The following is a 24,841-nucleotide window of genomic DNA, read 5'->3' as shown; positions in this document are numbered from 1 at the left end:
CCGCACGAGGGTGGGGCGAGGCCCTACTGCCCATCCCTACTTTCACCACTACCACACAGCAAGCCCCTTTCCCATAGCCATTTCCGCCTACTCTAAAGTGCAATGATCACCAAGTGAGCCAAACACCCAAGGAGGATCTAGGCTAGGCAGCATCATCACCATGGCCCAAACCCCCCAATGGGAGGCCTCCTTGCCAATGCCACACACACCCCTTGGAGCCTATATAAACTCCACTCCACCCCACTTCTTCCTCACTTCACTTCCTTAAACTCCCTTGAGTATTCTTGAGAGTTCTCATCCTCAAGTTCTTAAGTGTTCTACATGAGTTCTTGAGTTGCGAGTTTTGAGTGGGAAGTTTCAAAGGCTACGGAATCTTTGTAAGTTTTATCTTTAGATCTTAGTTTATATGTTAAGTTGTGTTTTTTAGTGTTAGCATTAATTTTAGGTGATTATAGCATGAGATACCATGTTTAACTAGAAGCTGAAATATTGGTGGATAGGTTTATTGTTTAAATTATTTTGGTGAAAAATTAGTTATGGCATGCCTTGATAATTCATGATATGATTTGAGTTATGTCTTAGAATAATTTTTGAAGGTTTAGTTTGAGGTTAGAAACATGCCATAATAGGTTTTAATCTCTATCTTGTATTCATCATCAAAGCATGTATGATTTAATTTTTAATCATGCTTCATTTGAGGAAATTGACTTATTTTACTTAGGCTTGAAATATGAGTATTTAGAAAACCTTCTGATTGGGATAAGAAGAATGCATGATTTAATTCTAGCATGTCATTAATAGAAAGGTCATATCATGCATCACTTGAGGTTTAGCTAGAATTCAAGGATTTTATTAGGCATGATTAAATGTTGGGATGAACTTGCTCAAAGTTAAACTTTTATTTCATCATTAAGGATTTATAGTGATCATTCTTTTATTGGAGGAATTTGTCATGCATGCATTCATGAGGATCAATAGTCAAAATTTTATATAGGCATCAACTAGAGAGCATGCCACGAGAATGAATTGGCTTAGATCACTTTGATCTTTTTCAAGGCATAGACAATCTTAGAATGTGCAAGATATGAGGACTATGAATTTTGGTTAAGATTGGACAGCATTTGCATTAATAGCAATATTTGGAAGTTAGGGGTATTTTCATAATTTCCCCTTTATCTAAAAATTCTATTTTTTCCTTAAGCTAGTATAGATTCTAACTTAGTACAATTTTTATCACATCCACTACCTCACTTCCAACTTCAACAGTCTATAAGTTGGCCTCTAACTTACACTTTGATGAGTATTTATGATTTATTAATAATTGTTGTATTCATCTTATAACTATCATTTTGAGCATGAAATATCATATCCTATATTCTATTTTTTGTCATTTTGTATACAACTATCATTTTTTAAATATGTCACGTACATGCATATCATAAAAATCATTTTAAAAAGAATTGCACAAAAAATTATTTTATCACCATCCCAAATACTGGGATGGAGAAGTCTGATAAAATAAAATAGATGTATCTCTCTATTTCAACCGGGCCTAAATCATAATATGACTTTAGGGGAGATGCAAATAGAGATAGGATCGACCCGTCTGAAGAGCGTACACCCGGACAGGTCGGCTCGATTAGGCCCCAACGCTCGAACATTTATGTTTTTTTCCAACAAAGTAACAGATAAACGAAAGTTTCTGACAACGCAAGCCTCTCTCCAAAGTCCCAACCAAATTTCTGTATGTCATGCTTTGTGCATGGTACACCGCGTGTAGGCTGTAGTTGTATGACTTGGTTGCTTCCTTGGAGTCTCAATCACCACGTGCAATTGCATGCCTCATTTATTGTCATATGGCCTTTGTTGTCTCTTTGATAATGAACAGTCTTAAATTCAGTTTCACCCGTTTGTAGATGGTCAAATTCAGCTTGCCACAAGGGCTTTTATTATCCACGACCTGACAGGCCCATGGGATGGCGACCCGTTTTAGTATTTCAAAATTTTCTTTTAGATTGGGTTAAAGAAATTTTTTTCCAATTTTTCTATAAAAATGATACATGCTTTTTGAGCACGTGACATGCACGAACTTTTTTGAGACTCACCTAAAATGAGTTTATATATATTTAAATGTTAAGATAAGTTTATATATATTTATGAGAAATTAAAAAAATTACGGATCCTGTATATAAAGAAAAGGAGTTGAAAAAAAGTTGTAAATTCCACATGTAAAAAGATTTTGAATTGAGATGAAATTTAATAATTTGAAAATTATGTATTTGAATATTAAACTCAATTTAAAATTAAATTGAATTGAGTTGATCTCCATTCAATCCAAGTTCCAAATAGAACCTAAATGTTATGTCTATCTTTTATTTCTTGGAAATATGAATTAAAGGTGAATGGAAAAGGTTTCGAGAAGGCTGACGCACTGGGCTGGTCTGCACAAGTGAGTTTGGAAGTGCTGCTCTGAACAAAGGACTTATACTGGTGATAATTTGTGCCCATATCTGAAGAAATTTGCGCTTCCAATTTCTACTTACTCTTGCTTAATGGTTGAAATTGCAAAGTCACGGAAGTTTGAATTGAGATCCTTTACGATTATTTTGCTGAATTAAATGGTTCAATATAAAGAGAGATAGGTACGGTATTAAATGCTCATATGGGACCTACACTAAAAAGGATTATATTAAAAAGGATCGTTATTAGTAAACTTTGTACTATATCACGAGCCCGTTGGATTTCAATGTGTACAGAGTGTTGTTGGGTATCAATGAGTACGTGGGGGGGCCTTGTTTCAATGACTATGAAGGGAAAGTTGAAAAGCATGACAATTTTAGACAACCCAATAAAACTTGCACAAGCTGTCTCCATATGATCCTATCCGTATCCCACTTGCTGTATAATGTCTCTATAAGATTGACAAACCGGCTTCTAAGTAATTTAATCCCTTAACCTGGAATAATGCCATCAGCCAACAATAAACCTTTGTGTTGGATAAATTAGGATGGTAATGCTGGACAACCAAATATAGCAATGATATTGCCAAAAGTTAGATAAGGAGTGTAGCAATTATGTTGGTAGTGACTTTAATAACCAGATTGTTATGATTATTGAATGTTTAGCAAAATCATGTTCTGGATTATGCATGCACATCCAACCTTGTCCCAGAACTGGTCTTCATATTATAAACATGCATATATATATATATATATATATATATATATATATATATATATATATATATATATATACACATACATACATACATACATACATATACATACATACATAGTATACACGCACACGAGGGCGAGCGCAACACACGCGCGCACACACACACACACACACACACACATATATATATATATATATATATATATATATTGATGATAAGGAACCTTCTATATATATATATATTGATGATAAGGAACCTCAGAGATTGTGAACCAGTCTTTTATCTAGATAGTTAAATCCCAAACCCATGTAGTGCGCCCATGTCACGGATGTAAACTGTCGAATTTTCAGCATGGAATGTAACTCTGAAAATTGTTTGCACCCAATAGGATTGAAGGAGTATACCCTCCAAAACTAAGTCATTTAACACTAAAGCAAACCCAAGCATTTTAAAGTCATTGAGAATCTTAGAACTTTAACAGAGTATTCTTTTGCCAGAAATTGAAGTTCCAACTCACCTAAACCTGCAATATCTGAAATCTTCATGCAATATAGATCCAGAACATAATGGTGTCACGTTATTATTTCAGTAACCTCTCTGATCGAAAATCTGTCCATGCATCAGAACAGACCTCAATAATTCCATTCTTCTGTCACTGAGAGTTCAGCCTCTGACTATCTACCAATTGGTAAATATCACCTCGCCGTTGCTTTAACAAGGGGAGGCTTGTCCTGAATATTATACGGGAATTAGGATTAAAAAATACCAGACAAAGTCCTTTAAAAACATTTCACAAGCAGAAGAGAATATTTAGTTAGAATATTACCTCCTGAGCTCAATTACGGAATAGTCAATCTCTGCTATGATTATAGCCTCCTCATGCTCGGTGGTAGCTAGGACTTCTCCAAACTGTCAAAGTTATAGCTTTTGGTAAGTGCCTAAATGGTAGTAACTTGCAGTCCTAAAAAGCTTCACCAAGTCTTGACACAAGCTTGAACTTAACCACGAAGGAATCGATTTTAACTTTTCTCTTGCATTCATCAATCAGCCATGGAATGGCTATTGTTCAAGAAAAGTGAGATGAAAGTATCCACTTACTGGTCCAATGAGAGTGGAGTGGCCCCAAGCCACATAACCAGCATCAGCATCTCGGGCAGGAGAACAGGTTGCCACATATAACTGCCATTTAAAATTTTCAAGATGAAAAACACACTTGAGACTTTCCTTATCGGTTTGTATTTTTTTTAATAAAATATATTGAAGATAAAAATGCATGCTTGCAATCAATTTAGATGTCTTCCAAGAGATTGATAATATGCGAAACGGCAAGACCTTTATAGAAAAAAAAAAAAAAAATGTCGAATTTCATTTATGAGCTAAGACATCAGTTGAAAAGTTGATCAACGACATATTTTTTTAAAAGTAGTGCTAAATACAGTCATAAGGTGTGCAAGTCCAGTGCACTTCCTTTGAAAAAAGTGGGGTCTATTAAAAAAATAATTTTTTCATGTAGGTTCCAGATTTATCCACTTTTTTCAAAGAGAGTGCGAGGCTTACACACCCTAAGGCTGCAAATATCATTTCTCTATTTTTAATGATGAAGAACCCCAAAGACTGTGCAAATGCAATGTCTTTTACCCGATCAAAACTATTATCGTGATAAAATTTCTTTTTGATCAATTTTAGTAACCAAATTTCCTTTGTCAAACTACCAACCATACTACTACCACTAGCGCTGCAAAGAACACCAAAATGTTGCAATGTGCGAGTTTTTAGTAGTTGGAGAGTGAAATGTTCAATTTTGGTAGTTTGTGATGCATGGTGTAAAACATCAATTAGTTGGAGCGTGGAAAGTGTATTTTCCCCTAATAAGATATGGCAATGAAAAAGGAAAATTGGAATGGCAAAGAATCATTATAAAAGATACGAACTTTAGAGACGGGGATTGAAAAAACAACAAACTTTGACTCTGAAAATTACAAAAACTCTTAGAAAATGAAAACATTCCACATTCTATGAACCAAGCAATCTTTGACACATTATTGAAACAAAACTATGAGGAAATCAGAGTAATTCTGCCAATGGACACTTCAGGCTATGATTTATATTCGCGGAATATCATAGCCAGATTCATACTCTTGCCAAACTGGTGAGTTCTAAAAACAAAATTTATCACAATATTTCCATTTGAATCAATGATATGAGTTTCAGAAACTACCTGAAGACATCAATAATGAGAGAAGTTTAGCCACAAGATTCATCATATAGAATAATAAAAATGAAGTTTTGTATGCACACCTGATTGTCTGCAGCCCTGCACATGGAAAAGCAAGGCAAATTTCAGTAAAAGAATTGTTACGTTTATCACATATGGCTACAAAATGAGTACATGAAACTTCTATACGTAAACCTACAGATCATTGAATAATCAATGAGGCAAATAGGCAAAGGGGAATACTAAAAGGAGGAGAAAGATATTTTCATGCTGTGCTTGCAGTAAAGGGAAAGATATTTTATTCTCCTTCTGTTCCTTTTTTATTATTTTAATATGAATTTAAGTTCATTAAACTAAAAATGATAGAAAAGGAGGGGGTGGGGAACCCTAACAAAACATCCCCTTCAACCAACACAATGCTTAAATTAAAAAAATAAAAAATAAAAAGAGGCAATGGAGCCAAAAACATTAGTCTGGCTAAAATGTGATTTTTGACACGAAACGACAAAGGTTTTGCAAAACCAAGGCTAAAAGCCACAGTTGACTGCTTCAAGATATCCAATAAAACTTTCCACATTCTCTTCCTCCAAATCCTCAAAAAGAGAAGAAATGATGTCTACTCCCAGCAGAAGAGAAAACATATAACTGTCTCTTGAAACCAGAGGAAAAACCAAAGTGCTGCTGGGTGGGGAAGCGCGTGGATCCCACCTGCCAGTTATAATGCTGGTCTAGCGACTCAAGGTGGTAGATCAGCAGATTTCCTTGCCAGCAAGAGGGGGACTGCTCATGCAAGCCCATACAGTTATGTCCCATACAGTTATGTTTAAAAAAATTTAAAATTACAATTATCCTTTTTAAAATGATGTTTTTTTCCATTTTACTCCCATTCATCAATGGGACTGCACATGCAGTCCCCTACTTAGGACTGCAAATAGAATTTCTCAAAGTAAAATTTGTTGATATAAAATGCATTGCCTAAGTACACGGGTAGTATACAACGAACATGCCTAGTTACATCTGGATACTAGTGAGAGATACAAGCAAGTCATGAAGATTGTCCATGTTACAAATAATGGCCTAGGCCCAAGAAAGTAAAGTATTGTAGAAAAATTGCTCCAGCTCATCCAAAGAACACTCCATGTCTTCAAAGCACCTCTTGTTTCTCTTAGCCACAAACACCACATAGTGCAGTGAGGAATCATTCTCAACACAGTAGCTATTTGGGCATTCCTCCTAATTCCCGTCCAGCACCTTAGAATATCCCTAACTCTTCTAGGCATGATCCAAGCCACCCCTCTCCGATTAAGGATCTCATTCCATAAACACTTGGCCACCTCACAATGTAACAATAGATGATCCTCTAATTCCCCGTCTCTCTTACACATAAAGCGCCAATCTAATATGATAAGACCACGTTTTCTCAGATTATCCAACGTGAGAATCCACCCAAAAGATGCAGTCCATATAAAGAAAGCAATCTTAGAAGGTACTTTGCATTTCCAAATAGCCTTCCAAGGAAAACTATGATCATTAGAAAAACCTAAGAGAGCCGTATAGAAGGAGCGCACTGTGAATTTTTTATTTCCACTCAAATACCAAATCATCCTATCCTCCATCTCATTGCCCATCGACATTGCATATAACAAGTCAAAGAAATCAGCAAGCGTATCCAACTCCCAATCTTGAGCTGCTCTCAATAAATTTACATTCCAATGGGCAGCACCATTAGATAGTACCACTAAGTCAGCCACAACAGCCTCTTTGTCACAAAAAATATGGTAGAGCATGGTAAACACCTGCTTTAGAGCCCTTTCGCCACACCAGACATCATGCCAAAAATAAACTCTATCACCTCTTCCAATTGCAAATCTTCCCCATCCAGCTCTAATGCTTTTCCACAATCCCACCCCATGGTCCCTCTAACTTCCTTAGTACACCAGCCCCCCACATTCTCCCATACTTGGAATCCATGACTTCTCTCCATAAACCTCCCCTTCCCTATGATATCTCCACAACCATTTCCCCATAAGTGCTTTATTGAAAACCCTCACGTTACGCACCCCCAACCCACCACATAGAATTGTTGAGCAAACTTTATCCCAACCAACAAGATGGAACTTAGTTTCCTCCCACAAAGAAAGTTGCGAAAAATTTTCTCAATAGGAGAAGCTACACTTGCAAGTAACGGAAAAAGGGATAAAAAAATATGTATGGAGGTTAGATAGAGTGCTATTGATAAGAGTTAATCAACCACCCTTGGACAAGTATATCCATTTCCACTTGGCCAATCTTCTTCAATTTTTTCTAAAACACCATCCCAAATAGATTTTGTCTTGAAAGCAGCCCCTAACGGAAGACTGAGGTATTTCAAAGGCAGCAAAGCAACCTTACAGCCCAAGATATTTGCCAAGCCCTGAATATTGTTCACACCACCCACGAGAACCATTTCAGACTTCAAGATATTTACCTTCAGGCCTGAAACTGCTTCAAAGCAAGTAATACAGCCCTCAAATACTGCATATGATTGCTGTTAGGCTCACAAAATAGTAGTGTCATTAGCAAAGAGAATGTGAGATATAGTAACATCTCCAACTGAAAATCCAGCAAGAAAGCCTTCATTCACCGCCGCTCTCAACATACGACTCAATGCTTCCATAACAACAACAAAAAACAAAGGGAAGAGGGGATCCCCTTGTCTTAATCCCTAGAGTTGTTAAAGAATCCTTCCGGTGCATTCACCAAAACCGAATAACCAACCATAGTTATACAATGCCTAATCCATGAAATCCATCGATTCCCAAAACCACACCTCCCAAGTAAATAGCATAAAAAATCCCAATTAACATGGTCATAAGCATTTTCCATGTCTAGCTTGCACAAGAGCCCGGGTATGCCTTCCTTGATTCTACAATCTAGGCAGTCATTGGCTATCAATACCAAATCCAAGATTGGTATCCCCTTCACAAACGCATTTTAAGATTTTCAAATAATACTACTCATAACTCTACTCAGCAATTGGCAAGCACCTTTGAGATAAATCTTATATACCCCATTTATGAGAAATAGGCCGAAAGTCTTTCACCTCCACAGCCCCAACTTTCATAGGGATAAGAGCAATAAAAGAAACATTAATGCTTTTTTCGAATTTACCAAAGGTGTATAGCTCCCGAAAAACCTGCATAATATTGGCCCGCACTACATCCCATCATGATAAAAGGCCATCAAAAACCCATCTGAGCCCAGAGCTTTATCCTTGGCCATCCCACGAATCACCCGAAGAACCTCCTCTTCGAAAGGTCTCTCCAACCACTTAGAGCTTAACTAATCAATATTCTCGAAAGGCATACCATCAAGTTTGGTCTCCAAGGGGATTTTTCAGCAAGAAGGTCTTTGTAAAAATTGACAATGTGGCTCTTAATAGCATCATCATCCAAATAAATCTGTCCCTCAACCTGAAGCACCTCGATAGTATTATTCCTACACTGAGAATTAGCTACCCGGTGGAAAATTTTAGTACGTTTGTCCCCTTCCTTCAGCCAAAGGGCTAGTAACTTTTGTCTCCACAAAATTTCCTCCATAAGAAGCACCTTTTCAAACTCCAAAGTGATGGCTAATTTCCTGCAAGAGTCCTCCACAGAAAGAGGAGCGCACTCCCTTTCCTCGAAACCTTTTAGTTCCAGCATAAGGGGCTCTTTTTTACTATTAATGTGTCCAAAGACTTCAACATTCCACCTCTTCAAATCCCTCTTCAATGCTTTCAGTTTCCCAGCAAATATAAAGCTTTGTGAACCCTCTAAAGAATACGAAGACCACCACGACCTCACCTTTTCCACAAAACCACTTTCAGCCACATATTTTCGAACTTAAAGTATCTTTTTACCCTCATGAATGCCTCCACAATCCAATACAATGGGGAAGTGGTCTGAACAGACTCTTTCCAATCTCTTCTGAAGCAAGGTAGAGTATTGTGTCTCCCATGAAGGAGACACCAAAAATCTGCCCAAGCAAGACCAAGCCCGATTATTAGACCAAGTGCGCACGCCACCTACAAGTGGTAAATCCACCAAGTCCATATCGAAGATAAATTCTGAAAACTCATTCATTGCCTGACTATACAAGACTTCTCTCGATCTTTCCTAGGGAACCAAGTGATGTTAAAGTCACCCCCAATACACCACGGTAAATTCTACCAACTACCAAAACCCACAAGCTCCTCCCATAAAATCTTCTTAAGCGTGTCCACATTTGGCCCATATACACTAGCAACGGCCCATAAAAAAACTGTCCTCCACATTTTTGAACGAACATGCCACCATATAATTTCCAACACACTCCTCAATAGACTCAACCACCCTTGAATCCCACATAAGGATACCCCCAGATGCTCCCTCAAATGAAAGGCACACCCACCTCACAAATAGAAAACCCCAAATGCTAGTGATGATGCTACGATCCATGAACTCCATCTTGGTTTCCTGTAGACACACAATGTCCAACTTCCAATGGTGTAAAAGATTCTTCACCCGCAACCACTTGTTGGGATTATTAAGACCCCAGATGTTCCAAGGAAGAATTATAGGCTTCATGGGTAGAAATACCTTTTCCCTTGGATCTACCCTTGCTAGTACTCCCCTCTTGTTTGTCATAATTGATTGAACAAGTGAGATGCTTCAGCTCACTATTTTTCATAGAGGCAAATCTAGGAGATTGAAACCGACCCTCCTCGATAGCAATAAGTAATGCCCTGAATAGCTCCTTGAACCTGTCACAAGAAATTCCCACACACTCTTGAATATCCTTCAGTTTCTGAATCACCCAATCCGATGGTGAGACTAGGAGTGTAAATCAGTCCAGTCCAAACCAATCCCCCGAGGGGGTGGGGGTGATGGACCAAAACTTTTGGTCCATCATTTTCCCAAGACCAGATTGGACTAAACATCCATTGGGACCGGACCAGTAGCTATTGGTCCAGTCCGGTCTGGTGGTCCGGCCCAATTATTTTGTTATTTTGTTTCATCTTTTTGTTTTCAAATAAATTAAAAAAAAAATTATTTAAATTACTAAATTAAAATTAAGTGAATTATTAATGTGAAATCAGAATGATATTTTCAATATATTTCTGTACATGCTAGTGATCTTTATTTAAGATACAAGAGAAATATCAAAGAAGGAAAGAATTTCCTAGAATAAGAGGAGGAAAATCTACCTAACTAATTGACAGGAAAATAGAAACTTCCTAAATAGAAACTTCCGAAACAATATCTACCATAAATTACTCCACTAATTACTCCACTAATACAATATCTCAATATCTACCACTAATTACTCCACATCTTCATATTTAATGGGATTTCCACATAATGTAAATTATGTAACTAACTTATTAAAAAAAAATATTTTACTATGATTATATTAATGATATTGATAGTTAATACTTAGTAACTCAAAACTTTTATGCATAATTATTAATAATGTCATACATTTTATATATGATTAATGAATATCAAATAATTTCATTGTATATAGATTATTCAAGCTTACTAGCAACTTAGGTGTTTAAAAAAAAATACTTAATTATTTTAGTTAAGTGAAAATAGTAGAGTATGTATGAATGTATGATGTAACTATTTACATATAATGACGTAAATTATCACATATTTATGATTTATTATTAATTGATAGCATATATTATTTTACATTTTATATAGTCAATGATAATAAATTAGATGAAAATTACATCATTAACTTATATAATTACTATATAAAAAAAATATTAAGTTATTAAAAATATTTTTAAAATATATATAGGAATTCGGTCCGGTCCAAAATTTATAGACCCTAGGACGGAGCAAATTTTTTTGGTCCACAATTTGTGGGACCAAGACCGACTAGTCTCAATTTCGGTCCGGTCCTGTCTGGACCAAACCATTCTGTCAAGTTGGTTTTTCCAGTCCAGACCAAATTCCTTACACCCCTCGGTGAGCCTCCTGTTGTAAGCAAGGGAGACAAGGTGCATAACAGTTCTGGGTCTGCCTCAGACTCCTTATACACCAACTGAAGAGTGTAATTTAAGTCCTCTTAACTCAGACGAGAAATCAAGAGGCATTGACTTCACCTCACTGACCCCTGTGCCATTCTCTATCCCCATTCACTGCCCAGAGACCTTCGCCAGAGAGAACATCACCTAAACATATTCCCCACTACCCCTCAGCCCTGTCTATGGGTGTTATGGCTGAGACCACGTCTGTCAGCGAGGAAATCACATGAGCTTCTTGCCCACTAGCCATCGGCACTGTCTATGGAGCTATGAATGAGATTCCTCTTCCACCCGTGAGAAAGTGTTGATAACCATTTCTAGGTCATCTATTGGCAACTCCAAGATCACCTTTTGAGCCACCGTCGATGGTTTCCTCAACCCCTCGCAATCCCAACGGGTTGATTGGAGCATGAACTATGGTTCTTGACACCTTGGCACCTTCATCTCGTTCTCTCGAGTCCTCCATCTCCGCCCTGAACTCCTCAGTACCACTATTGTCTTCTCACGAGTCCGATGAGTGACTCGCGATTCTTCCTCGACACCCTTCTCCGGCACCGTTGACTAGCTCCTGCAGGTAGAAGGCCCAGCCTCTCCACTCCCCCTAACCCTCCACATGGGCTGGGTTCCAACCCTAGGATGTTGCCCTGATTCCTTAAGCCAAACCGTGTCTCGTTTGGCTTGGACCTGGCTCAGTCTCCATCAATCGGCCCATTAGTTCAGAGCCAAGCCCAGTCTCCTTAAGTTGCCCCCTGCTCCCTCAGAATTTTTTAATTTCCCACGGGCCTTATAGCCCAAGCCCATTGTATTTCCCAATCCATACGCATCACCCAGGCCCATCTTGTAATCCTCCTCAATGCACTGTATTAGAGCCTCCACCTTCTCTTGCATTACCGACAACTGCATTTGCACATCCAACAAGGTATTGTGCACATCCTCCTTTTCCAGACCTATGACATGCCTACTTCCTCCACCTCTCCACTATGCCCTCGCTGTCCCATAAGAAGGTGGAGCCTGACCACCATAGCATATTCTGTTGCACCAGAACCTCCTATACAAAGGGCTCTGTGGGTGGTTCACCACCCTAGTGGCCTCTACGCCACCCCTCCTCCGCCATGAAGCTATTGCCCTTTCTCCAAAATTGCTTCCCATAGTGCATCCGCAATTTTCCTCCAACCCTTACCTCCCAATTCTTTAGGTATGAAAATGAAACTACGTCAACCACCACCACCGTACTCCACCAAAGCCATGTAATGTCCATGAACGTTTGAACACCTCTGCATGATGAAGCTTTTGGTGCCCTCCCTTGAGGTTGTATAAAAATCCTTCTTCACCCTTCATGCAATCCTTTAGTGTTTTGGCAAATCAATGCACAATAGGAATTCCCAACCTCATCTCCTTCACCACCCTCCTAGTCCTCTCAGTAATGAACAAGAACTTCCCATCCTTCAACAAGTAAAACTCCTATGATTCTATCACCAAATGGTTCACAAACCCCATAATCCCCCTAATCTCACTTAAACAGCACTCAACACAGCAGAAATCTCACTTCACAGACCCTAAGAACCTCATCGGTAACGAAATGTACAGAGAGAAAACTATAGTAGTACGTCATTTTATCCTTCTTGTAAACACTTGTATAAAAGTTGTAGTTGAACTCTGTATTTTTCATTCAGAATTGTTGAGGATTGATTTTACTTTGGAGGTTGAAGGTTCCTCGAAAACCTTTACCAAGAATTAATTCATTGGATTCTTGGGTTCCTTTCTTGCTTGTTTATTGTTTCTTGATTCTGGGTTGAATTCTTGTTAATCCTTACTGTGTTCTTGTGAGGATCTTGAAGTAATACCTTTACAGACATAGTCTAGGTTTTTATGTTATTTAATAATTTAAAGCACCAGTGTAAGTATAAGCAAAAATAACAGCTTGACATGGTTCTGTCTCTTTCACACACAACATTGTGTTTACAATAGCAGAACTTTGCAAGGAATATCAGCTGGCAATTAGCGAAATTTATCCCTACCTTGCCCTCTGCAATAACTCCCAATGCAATGGTCCGGTAGTCATGTTAAATGCACCAGGATAGCATAGCAAATGAGCACCTGACATCAAAACCAACTTGATTCTGTTAGCGTTCAATGCCCATATAATAGGACTGGATGATGTATAAACAAATCACAGTGTGATTGATAAGCAGAGTTCGCTAAAATAAATCACACCCTAAAGGAATATATTAATGAGCAGAAGAGAAATAAGGATAATTGTATTGAAACAGAGAAACTTAGAAGAGTAAGCACCATCTCACAATCTTGATGTAGCAATTCCATTCAATGATTAATGATTCGAATAGAGGCATGCATGAATGGGATTGAGTAACATAATCCTTTTCTAGTGGGATTTTTATGGGTTCTTTTGGGGGGGGGAATCCATCTTACACCCTTGGAAACAGTTTCTTCTTTTGTGTTTCATTTGCATTAATTTTTCCCTTTTTTTTTTTTTTTTTTTATATTACTAAACTGACAATCTTTGAAAAATGCAATTATGGAAGTTAAAATGATGACATGGACATGTCATAAAAAGCAATACAGTATTAAGTGGCTCTGGATAACTCTATGGAAAGTAAGAAAGAAGAATAAGCTTTGCGGATACCATGTAGATGTGATTAGGACAATCATGTGGAGTACAAGAAACTATAATCTCTCCTTGTTTCTTTATCACAGCTATAAATTGTTGATGAACCAAAATAATGACAGAAATTTTAGTCATTGACTATCAATAGCTAACTGCTATTGATAACATCCACCAGTAGAGAAAAATGTTCAACCTTTCACAGGTCAATGGAAGGAACAAACAAACCTCTTGCTGCATATATCATTGCCAGCTCCTGAAAGCGAAGGTCATAACAGATGCCTATACCAATACGCCCGACATCTGCAATAACATCCAATGGTTACAATGGCCCAAGAAGGAAGGAGAGTTTCCTGAGAAATAGATACAAGGCAATGGAAAAGATCAACATCGCAGGTAGTCTCAGCATAAAAAAGATGCTCAGATAACAATTATTAATACAACAGGTGCAATGGCAAATTTGTGTTCCATTCCAATCTATGCGTTGGTATCTTTTCCCTTCAATAAATGTAGAGGTTTTCCAATATGCTTGTAGACTATATGAGTAGCCAACAGATAGTGTAGACAGAACTCATAGTATTCGAAGACTATATTATATACCACCCCACACCCTCAGGTCACAATATGGTTGTCAAGCCAAACACCCCAAAGTAAATGGATTAGGAAACTATGCATGAACCAAAAGATTTCCTAAAGCTAATCCCAAAATATCACAACTCCTCTCTTTCAAACCACAACCTAATTGTCAAAAACTTTTTTTTTTTAATAGGTAACATATTTTTTATTGAAACAATTAAATAGGCATAGTTCAAGTACACAAGAAGTATACATCAGAGAACACCTAGGTACAAGTTAGGAGCTAGAAAGTGATACAAAAAAGTCATGTAAGCTAGCTCCATTAAAAACACTGTAATTGTCAGAAACTTAAATAAGCATGTGGCCTCAAAAAGAGCCTTCTCTAAGTTGGCATAATAATTCCAATTGTAAAGATTACCCGTGTCCACAACAGTCGGAGTCTCCCCGGCTGTGAGAGTCTTTGATTCAATAAAGGTAATCTTCCTAGGAATGTCAATGTCGAAAAGGTGTACCTGTAGTCCAACACGTATATCAAAATAAGTAGAAACTAACAAGAAGTTCTGTGAAATTATCTTCTCTAGAAATTTAGTTTGTACTATGTTTTGTTATAAGTGAAGTTTAGTTCATACCATTTAAGAAATGCATGTTACCTATATGTTTTTTTAAGCATTTCTTTTGCTCTCAACAATCCACCACAGCATTTTCCTAATTACCTTAATTTTTTTATTATTTTATTGGTTCATTGATTTTATTATTCACTTAATTACAAAAGCCACACTTCATCCTTTGTGATCATTCCCTTACCAAGCTCTTTTTTTTTTTTTTTTTTTTTTTAAGTTAATAAGGGAATTTTATTACCAAGAATAGGCAAAGCCCAAGTACACAGGAAGTATACAAAGGAAATACCTTATTCACTCTAGAAACAAAAAAAGCTAAAGCAAATCATGAAAATTATCACCATTCAATACAAGAGCCTTAGCCCAAAAATACAAAGTACAGAAGAAAAAATCCTAAAAGTTCTCCTGAAGATCTTCGAAACTTTTTATTTTCTAATTTGAGTTTGTAGGCTAAGATCTTTGTAAGGAATGATGAGAATGTACTGAATCTGTTTCTGTTTTAGTTTTCCTGTTTTCTAGAGTGTAGTAGGTATTTCCTTTGTATACTTCCTGTGTACTTTGGTTATGCCTATTCATGATCATAAAATTCTTATTAATTATAGGGGAAAAAAAAATCCTTAAGTTCTCCCATAGAGCATTCTTTGTCTTCGAAGCACCTCCTATTCCTCTTCAACCATAAGCACCACATCAAGCACAAAGGAATCATCTTCCATATGGCAGCAACATGTTTTCTCCCCTCAAAATCTTTCCAACCAACAGAAAAATGTCACCTTACTAGGTACCTTCACTCTCTAAATGCTTTTCCAAGGGTAATCATAGCCACAATGACAGGTTAGCACCTTGTAAAAGGAACTAACCGAAAATCTGGAATTTCCTACATGAACCCACAGCAAACTATCCTCCCTTCCCTGGGCAATCTTCGAATTACAAAGTCTTCCAAAGAAATCAGAAACTACATTCACTTCCCAATCATGCACATCCCTAACAAAACCTACATTCCATTGAAGATTATTATTCATACAAGAAAAAGAACCAGCCACTGCATCTTCTTGCTCCCTAGAAATCCTAAAAAGAGAAGGAAAAGCAATCTTGAGAGCTGAATCCCCACATAAAATGATTAACAAACTCCCCCAACCCATCCGAACGGTCTTTCACAAACTCACCCCATGCACTCTTACTTCATTAGAACACCAACACCAACATTTTTTCATAAGGCATCTCTCTCAATATGATATCTCCAAAGTCATTTCCCAAGAAGTGCTTTGTTAAATAGTCTCAAATTTCGCACCCCCAAACCTCCACAAGAAACCGGTTGACAAATCTTATTCCAACTGACCAAATGAAACCTTTTTTCCTCTCATTTACACCACAAAAAGGTACGAAAAATCCTCTCAATTCTTTTTGCCACCCCCGCCGGCAAAGGGAAAAGAGAAACAAAATAAGTAGGAAGATTAGACAACGTGCTTTTAATCAAGGTTATTCTTCCCCCTTTAGACAAATATAATTTTTTCCATCCAGCTAATCCCCTTTCAATCTTCCCAATCACCTCATCCCAAATCGTACCAGATTTATGAGGAGCCCACAAGGGAAGACCAAGATACCTCAAAGGCAATGAAGATACCTTACACCCCAAAATATTGGCCTAATCTGAAACATTCGAAATGGAACCCACAAGAACAATTTCAGATTTAGATAAGTTTATTCTAAGTCCTGAAACATATTCAAAACATAACAAAAGGGCTCTCAAAAAACGAAGATGGTCTTGAATTGGCTGACTAAAAATCAAAGTGTCATCAGCAAAAAGAATATGAGAGACTTTAAGCTACTCCGAGACTCATCTCCCCCCACAAAACCTGACAAGAAACTTCCTTCCACTGCCGCTTCAATAATTCCACTCAAAGCATCAATAACAAGGACAAAAAGAAAAGGAGATAGAGGATCTCCTTGTCTCAAACCACGCGAACTGTTGAAAAACCCAACTGGAGAACCATTCACGAAGATGGAAAATCTCGACGTTAAAATGCATTGCTTGATCCACGAATGTCATTTCTCTCCAAAGCCATATCTCCCAAGTAAGTACAAGAGAAACTCCAAACTAACATGGTCATAAGCTTTTTCCACATCCAGTTTAACTAAAATTCCAAATTCACCCGACTTAATTCTACTCTCCAAACATTCATTAGTAATTAAAACTGAATCAAGAATTTGTCTCCCCCTCACAAATGCATTTTGAGACTTCAAAATGATCTTCTCCATCACCACACTCGTGCGATTAGCAAACACCTTAGAAATAATCTTGTACACCCCCTTTTTTTTTATAAGTAAAAAATTATATATATATATATCATATGGAGAAACCAAATACACTGAATGTATACAAGAAAACACCTTGCCCAAAATGACCCAAAAAGCCCGTGGAAAAACACCCAAAATACACCAAACCCGACCACAACCCCTTGTTTCCCGTAGAACTAAAACTCTACCCGAACACCCAACCCCAACCCCTTGATTCCCGTCTTCACAATACCCCATTTACCAAACTAATAGGCCAAAAATCTCTCATCTCCACAGCCCCCACCGTTTTAGAAATGAGTGCAATAAAAGTAACATTGAAACTTTTCTCAAATTTCATATATGAGTGAAATTGAAGAAAAACCTTCATAATATCTTCACACACTATGTCGCAAAAAGCTTGAAAAAAAGCCATTGAATAACCATCTAAACTCAGAGCCTTGTCCCTTGCCATTCCTCTAATCACATCAAGAACTTCTTCTTCTTCAAAAGCTCCCTCCAACCATTCTGCACTCACATGGTCAATAGAGTCAAAAAATGGCCCTTCTAACTTGGGTGTCCAAGAGAAATCTTCCCTAAACAACTTCTCATAAAAATTCACAATAAGTTCCTTGATAGCCTCTTGATCTGAAAGAATGTTATCACCTTCATGTAGGACCTCTATAGCATTATTTCTTCGATGAGAGTTCGCCATTTGGTGAAAACATTTTGTACACTTATCACCTTCCTTCAACCAAAAAATGGGACATTTTTGCCTCCAAGAAATTTCCTCCACAAAACCCAGCTCTTACACTACCCCTACTATTTAAATTACTATTTGTTGCATAACATCCTCGGATTTTCAATTCTCAAAAGATCTTTCAATTTCCAGTTCCAAAAAAAAAAATTCTTCAGGTTCAACTAGAATCAAGTTACCACACAAAAATCAGGATCTTTTTACTTCTTTTTTTTTTTTTTTTCTATTCCTATAATGAATTCAGAAACTTTTTTTCTGCGCATAGCAAGGGCATGCAACCAGTGCATGGCTTAAACCTGAATCTTTGGTTTATAGTCACCATATTTCAACATGTGGCAAACGAATAACAAGAAAATTAACTATATAAACACAACCGAGATCCTTTTCTGTAAAGGGTAAGAAGGCAAAAGGAAAATGCATAAATGATGATATTGTCAAGGCTGTCGATATAGACAAACAATATAGGACATCTAACAGAATAATCCAGACCGCATATTAATTAATTGCAAAATACCAAGACAAAGGTAGCCTAGTATAACTTGTGTGATTATATAAATTGGGTGCAAGTATTATGTGATATTGAAGTCATAGCCTATGCTTGACATTAGATTCCTTAGATGGCCATGAAAGACATAAAATGGTACATCCAGCCCTTCCATTCCTCAGCATCAGTTTTAAAAGGTTAATTTGGTTTTGACTATATAAATCCATAATTTTAATCAGAATTGGCCAATTTTGTGTGTAATATACACCATGCAAGGTAAGTCTAAAACAGTACCTTCCTGTGTTTAGCTTTCAATTTTCCATCAGTACCGAAGACACAACAAGTATTATATAATCGATCCCCTGAACGTTCTGGTATAGAGCCACCAACTATTGTGATCTTCAGAAGACGAGAAACTTCAGAAAGCATCGTTGTTGAAGGAGATGCATCACCACCTGCATCAATGTCCTCAGCATAGACTGGGAAGCAATCATTTGAATATGGACTATTCCATATTTCCTGACATGAGAAAACATGGTCACAATTTAAAACCATGTAGGGAAAATTTAAATATATCATGTAGGGAAAATTTAAATATATCAGCTTCTCTGATGTCTGAAAAAATAAAAGGAGCTAAAGATAAACAATCCCAAATTTATAACTAAGTTCGATGGCTGAGAGCCTGAGAAAATAGAAAGAAGATTAGAACATTCCAAGTTTTCAAAATTTGGAACACTAAAAATAAAATCCTCTACTCAACTTAAGCCTAGAATCAAGAATAGAATTCAAATCAGTATTTTCTACTCAATAGCCAGATAGAAAGACTTATTGAAACAAAATGGTACTACATAGCCAATACGTAGCAGTTAAAATATTCACTTTTATTGGCGGAAGAAAGTCGCAACTAATTTCGGGGTGTCCAGGCCCTCGGCAATACATATGGTTAAAATATCTAAAGGACCATGCGGTTAGCAAATTAATAAGTACTTATTTTGATTATGGAAATATTTAAAATCTCACAGTATCGGGCAACGCATGAATTGATGATTTACAGCCAAACAAGTGCCAAAAATATATACAATACGACCATAACACCAGGTCCAAAGCGAGTCCATGAGAAACATAATCAAATTCTACGACAATGAAAAACTAAGAGGAAATTGAAGAAACAGCATAATACATGAGATTCAAAGTACAGGTGGTGCACTCACGGGCAAGAGAACAAGCTGGGCACCCTTTGCGGCAGCCTCCTCAATCGCCTTCCGAGCATGCGCGATGTTCCTCTCCTTATCGGGCGTCACCGAAATTTGGCACAACCCGATCTTGAACTAAAATCACCGCACAGAAAGAAAACAAACTAAATCACGGCAAATCAAATGAAAGAAAAGAAAAAGAGCAAGAGTGCAAGAGAAAGAGTTTGCCTTGGTGACTGGGGGAGTGGGCAAGGGAACGGCAGGCGGGACCCTGGCTTGTTCGGACTTGTAAGAGGAGGCCATTATGGGAGCAGCGAAGCTGGTATGGAGTGGGGATTTTCGGGTGAAATTTGTGCGATTACTCTGGTGTATGGGGAGAATTGGGAGGATGGGAGACTTAAAGAGGGATTTGTAGGGGAAAGTAGTGCGAGAGATAGCAGAGGAGGGATGGTGGATAGAGACAGTCTTGGAGCTGAGCAACGATGATAATGCGGCTTTCATTTCACTTTCTACCACTGTTGACCCTTTGAGATACTCCGAAGTTGCGCCACTCCACTTCAACCATGGTATTGGATTAGACGGCCATTCACTAGAGCAGGGTACATGTCTAATAAATCTGAAATATATAATATAAAAAGGATACAAGATAATCAGATTTGGATTTTATTTTAAAATTTTAAAATTATTTAATCTTATATGTATTTTTTGTTTTTGGTTAGAAATATCTAATATTAATATTAGTATTTGACTATTTATTATCTGAAATTATAATACTTTTTTTGTTAATATGAAATTTTGCTTTATAAAAGTATTAATTTTCTTCTATATTATTGGCTAGGATATTGATAATAAAATATTTTATGATGAACCCAATTGTAATTATAAATACTTTATATAGTTATCCTTGTATTCTAATATAAAATTATATTAATTGGGTTGAAAAATAAAAATACAAATCAGTTCAACTCATTTATATGAAGCGGGGTTAAATAGATTGAATTAGGTTAAACGAGTTAAATAGATCATATTCAAGTTAACCCACTAAATCTTAATAACTAAACGGATGAAACAGGTCGTTTCGTGCTACCAATTATTTATATGGATTGTTTAGGATTTTAGAATATCACAAATTTAATTAAACGTGTCAAGCTCGGGTGGACCCATATAATCTAATACTAATGACTTGATACCATACAAATATGAATTGCCACCCCTACTTTTTATCACGATGATTAATGTTTCACTTCAACATTTTTGCAATTATGTTGCAAAATTTTTATAAATACAAGAAATTTTGTAAAATAAACAAAATATTATTATTTTATAAAAATATTACCCATTTAAAGATGAGTTCTAGAAGAGTTGTCTCTATTACTATTCATAAACAAATTACATATCTCGGAATTGAGTTCATACATTTGGTAGATGAACATTTGATTTTCAGTTCTTAGAATTATTATATATTTTATAATCTCTTAAAACTCCTAAATTCATTACTGTGACCTTTTAACTTATGTATCATTTTTTCATGTTCCTTATTTTTACAAACTTACATAAAGTAAAATTATACAATGACATACCAGAAATCTAAGATGAGTAGGGGTGACGGTGACCGACCTCTCCTTTTCCACTCAAGTTGGTCATGAGCCTTGCCAAGTCATTTTAAATCACGAATCTTTATTTGTACATTTAGCTAGGCCTGTGCATAAAATGAGTGACCTGGCCCATCCGTGAGCACTGACCCGACCCAAACCGAAAAATACGGGTTTAACACTTGATCGAGTTCAACCCGTACAACCCGCTTACAAAATCTGTAGATGAAACCTACCCCCCCTCCCAAAATCAGTTTTAACCCTTCTCTGAGTATCGAAAATTACTTCAGGATAGTGAAAGTTGTCATCGAAGGTATAGAGTCTCGAGGTCTTCTTTGGTTTTGTAGCGGCTGTGGAACGCATGGGTGAAGTTAAGGGAGAAAGACTAGTTACAGAGGACGGGACTAGCGGTGAGGTGGAGGACTTCGTCGATGGAGACCAAGTTGTTGCACTCAGTGAGTTGGGAGTGTGACTGTGAGAGAACCAAGACCATGGGGATTTGAGTTTTCTGAGTTCATCTTCCCATTTTATCAGACACTTCACAAGCTTTTCACTCTTCTCACGCAGTGCACCATTTTCTCTTTAATTCATTTTCCTGATTACATCCATTTCACAATAGTACATCCATTTCTATTTCCTCAATCATTCTATTTTACATTTTTACTTCACTTTACATTGAGAACCATAACGGCAGGGTAGAGATCCAGAGGCAACCGACAGGGTAGAGATGGACAGCGTCTGCATGGCGGGGTAGAGATCTAGAGGCAACCGACAGCGAGTCAGCAACAGGCTAGCAGTTGTGGGAGTAGGGACCTTGGGTTTACAATTCGTGAAGTGAGAAGTGAAATTGAGAGCACCAACAATACTGCGGGAGTATGGCTTGAAGGAACAAAAGAAAAAAAAAAAAAAAAAAAGGTTGAATATGCGGGTCGGGTCGATTATGGCGAACCGATCAAGAAGTGTGGGTCAGGTCGGGTCGGGTCAGACCCAAATGTTGAACAGGTTGCTCGAGTTGCAGCCCTACATTTAGCGAATGGTTTTTAAATCGAGCCAAGTATTTTAAAATCCTCCAAATATTTTAAAGGTAAAAACTTATTTTAAACGGAGTATTTTAGTGTTATTGAACCAAGCCTAGTTTTTAAAATATGCATATTTAATTTTGGAGCTCCAAAAATAATATAGTTGTAGAAAAATCATTTTTTTCTCTAGGAATATTATTTAATATTCATCATTTTATTTTATATTAAAAACTCTACTTATTTAGATGATTTTATTTCTCCTAATAAATATTTATTAAAACTCATCATTTTATTTTATGATGAAAACAGTATTATTTTTTGTTCAAGAAAACAAAGTTGAATTCTACATATAGGGGTTAATTACACTTTACCCCATCGAACTTTTACTCAATTTACAATATACCTCTGAAACTAATAATTGCATCAAAATGAACTCCCGAATTTTCAAAACTTCCCAATCCCCCCTTCCGTCTACCGACAACGTCAAATCTAACGGAAATTCACTGTAAAGATGTAATTTTCATCCAATTTATTATCATTTACCTTATAAAATATAAAATAATATATGTTATCAATTAATAATAAATCATTAATCATGAACCATATATATAATTATTTTATACCTAAGTTGTAAACAAGTATGATTTATTATTAATTGATAGCATATATTATTTTATATTTTATAAGGTCAATGGTAAAAAACATTTGGTAACATCACAGTTCTCCATTTTATACTCGTGAGTACCTGTTGGTGACCGTAGCACAACTTAGGTTGAGACTACGTCATCAGACCTGTGCAGATGTATTTTTCAATGCATTGATCTTAAATGTTTCATAACATATGCACCCACCAGTGTTAGATGCCATATATGATTTCGCTCTGAAATTCTTTAAAAAGAATTAATTCAAAGCTCGTTGATTGTTCTTGGATTATCACTCCATTTTTACTTACTTCAAAGTGGACAAATGAGTTCTACCAAGATATTCTCTCATCCTAACATTGGATAGTAATAAAAATATTTTTATGCTATGCTTCATGACAAAAATATATTTCATGACATGTATTCATTTTATAACATGCACTATACCTCGTGCTAGAATGACATTTTTATGTATTATGCTAAATTAGTACTATTTCATGCTTTGTGCAAAAGTAACATAACACATGTCATGTATGCAAGTAGTGGAATGCTCAATGATGTATTAGATTACATTTCATGATCAAAATATAACATAAATGTGGTGTTTATACAAGAACCATAGATAAATTATCCAAGAGTAAGTTAAAATCTAACTTACAAACTTATTGAATTCTAAAAATCATTGTGGCTAAAATAAAATATGTACTAGAGTAAGGAATCATGAAATTCGATAATTTAATAAATTAAAAGCAATTTTTTATATCTTCCCCTAACTTTCTCAAAATTGCTATTTTGGTCCAAAACTTTCACTATTTACATTCTGGCCCCAAATCTTACAAAGTTACACAAACTTCATATATGCCATATCCTAATTCCATATATGACCTTAGAGTTTCATGAGTGAAATATCCACTATGAGAAATTCAACCAACTCATGGCATGCATATTGCTAATTTTCACTATATGAGATTTTAAGCCTATAATCTCCATGGATGCTTATATAACCGAAACATTGGATCTGATTTTATTAGCATGCTAGTAACTTAGGCTCAAGTCACATGGTACCATATCAACATTTACGCGATGGAAAACACCAAAACATCATACAATCACCAAACCAAGCACCTATCATTATGTATCTAACTTCTCTTTAGCATATAGACCCTTATAGCTCTAAAGAATCATGTTTTCTAACTTTTAACAGGTTGATAATATGCTTCTAGATGTTTATAACACATGATTTGGGAAACTCAATCAAGATTTCACAAACAAGTGGAAACCAAAACATGCTAGATAAACAATCCAATATATTGATTTATAATCCTAGCATGACATGCTATTTTTCCTAAATATCAACCTTTAATCAGTATAATAAGACATCAGCTAAGCTTATAACATCAAATCAAGACATGTCATAGTTATATTTTAACATAGTTTATTCATACAAGACTTCAAATCTGTACTGAAACAAGCTTCCCAAGGTTTACCTCATATAACTCAATCTAAATATGATTTTTATACAATAAATCAAACTTTAACATATTAATCTAACTTTCAATAAGAAGATAGGGTAGAGTTACTCACCAAACCATGGCTTTTGGAGCTACTCTTTCCAAGGAACTTACTCGAACCTCTCGG

General features: G+C 36.5%; 1 protein-coding gene across 2 annotated transcripts; it reads right to left on the bottom strand.

Moving 5' to 3' along the window:
* Nucleotides 1–3,566: 3,566 nt before the first annotated feature.
* On the bottom strand, nt 3,567–20,511 carry LOC121242894 (omega-amidase, chloroplastic). Of its 2 annotated transcripts, XM_041140898.1 has the most exons (10): nt 20,180–20,511; nt 19,970–20,086; nt 19,053–19,277; nt 15,048–15,141; nt 14,282–14,356; nt 13,449–13,527; nt 5,477–5,492; nt 4,277–4,357; nt 4,005–4,087; nt 3,567–3,909 (listed from the first exon to the last, which is right to left on the bottom strand). In XM_041140898.1, the coding sequence occupies exons 1-10, from the start codon at nt 20,450–20,452 to the stop codon at nt 3,831–3,833; spliced, it is 1,122 nt and encodes a 373-aa protein (XP_040996832.1). In that variant the 5' UTR covers nt 20,453–20,511; the 3' UTR covers nt 3,567–3,830. The 2 variants fall into 2 exon arrangements, with proteins under 2 accessions (XP_040996832.1, XP_040996833.1); XM_041140899.1 differs by lacking the exons at nt 3,567–3,909; nt 4,005–4,087 and having other exon boundaries at nt 5,397–5,492.
* Nucleotides 20,512–24,841: the final 4,330 nt, after the last annotated feature.

This window comes from Juglans microcarpa x Juglans regia, chromosome 8D (assembly GCF_004785595.1).
Source record: "Juglans microcarpa x Juglans regia isolate MS1-56 chromosome 8D, Jm3101_v1.0, whole genome shotgun sequence".
Classification (NCBI taxonomy): Eukaryota; Viridiplantae; Streptophyta; class Magnoliopsida; order Fagales; family Juglandaceae; genus Juglans; species Juglans microcarpa x Juglans regia.
This window is presented reverse-complemented; position numbering and strand designations above follow the sequence as displayed.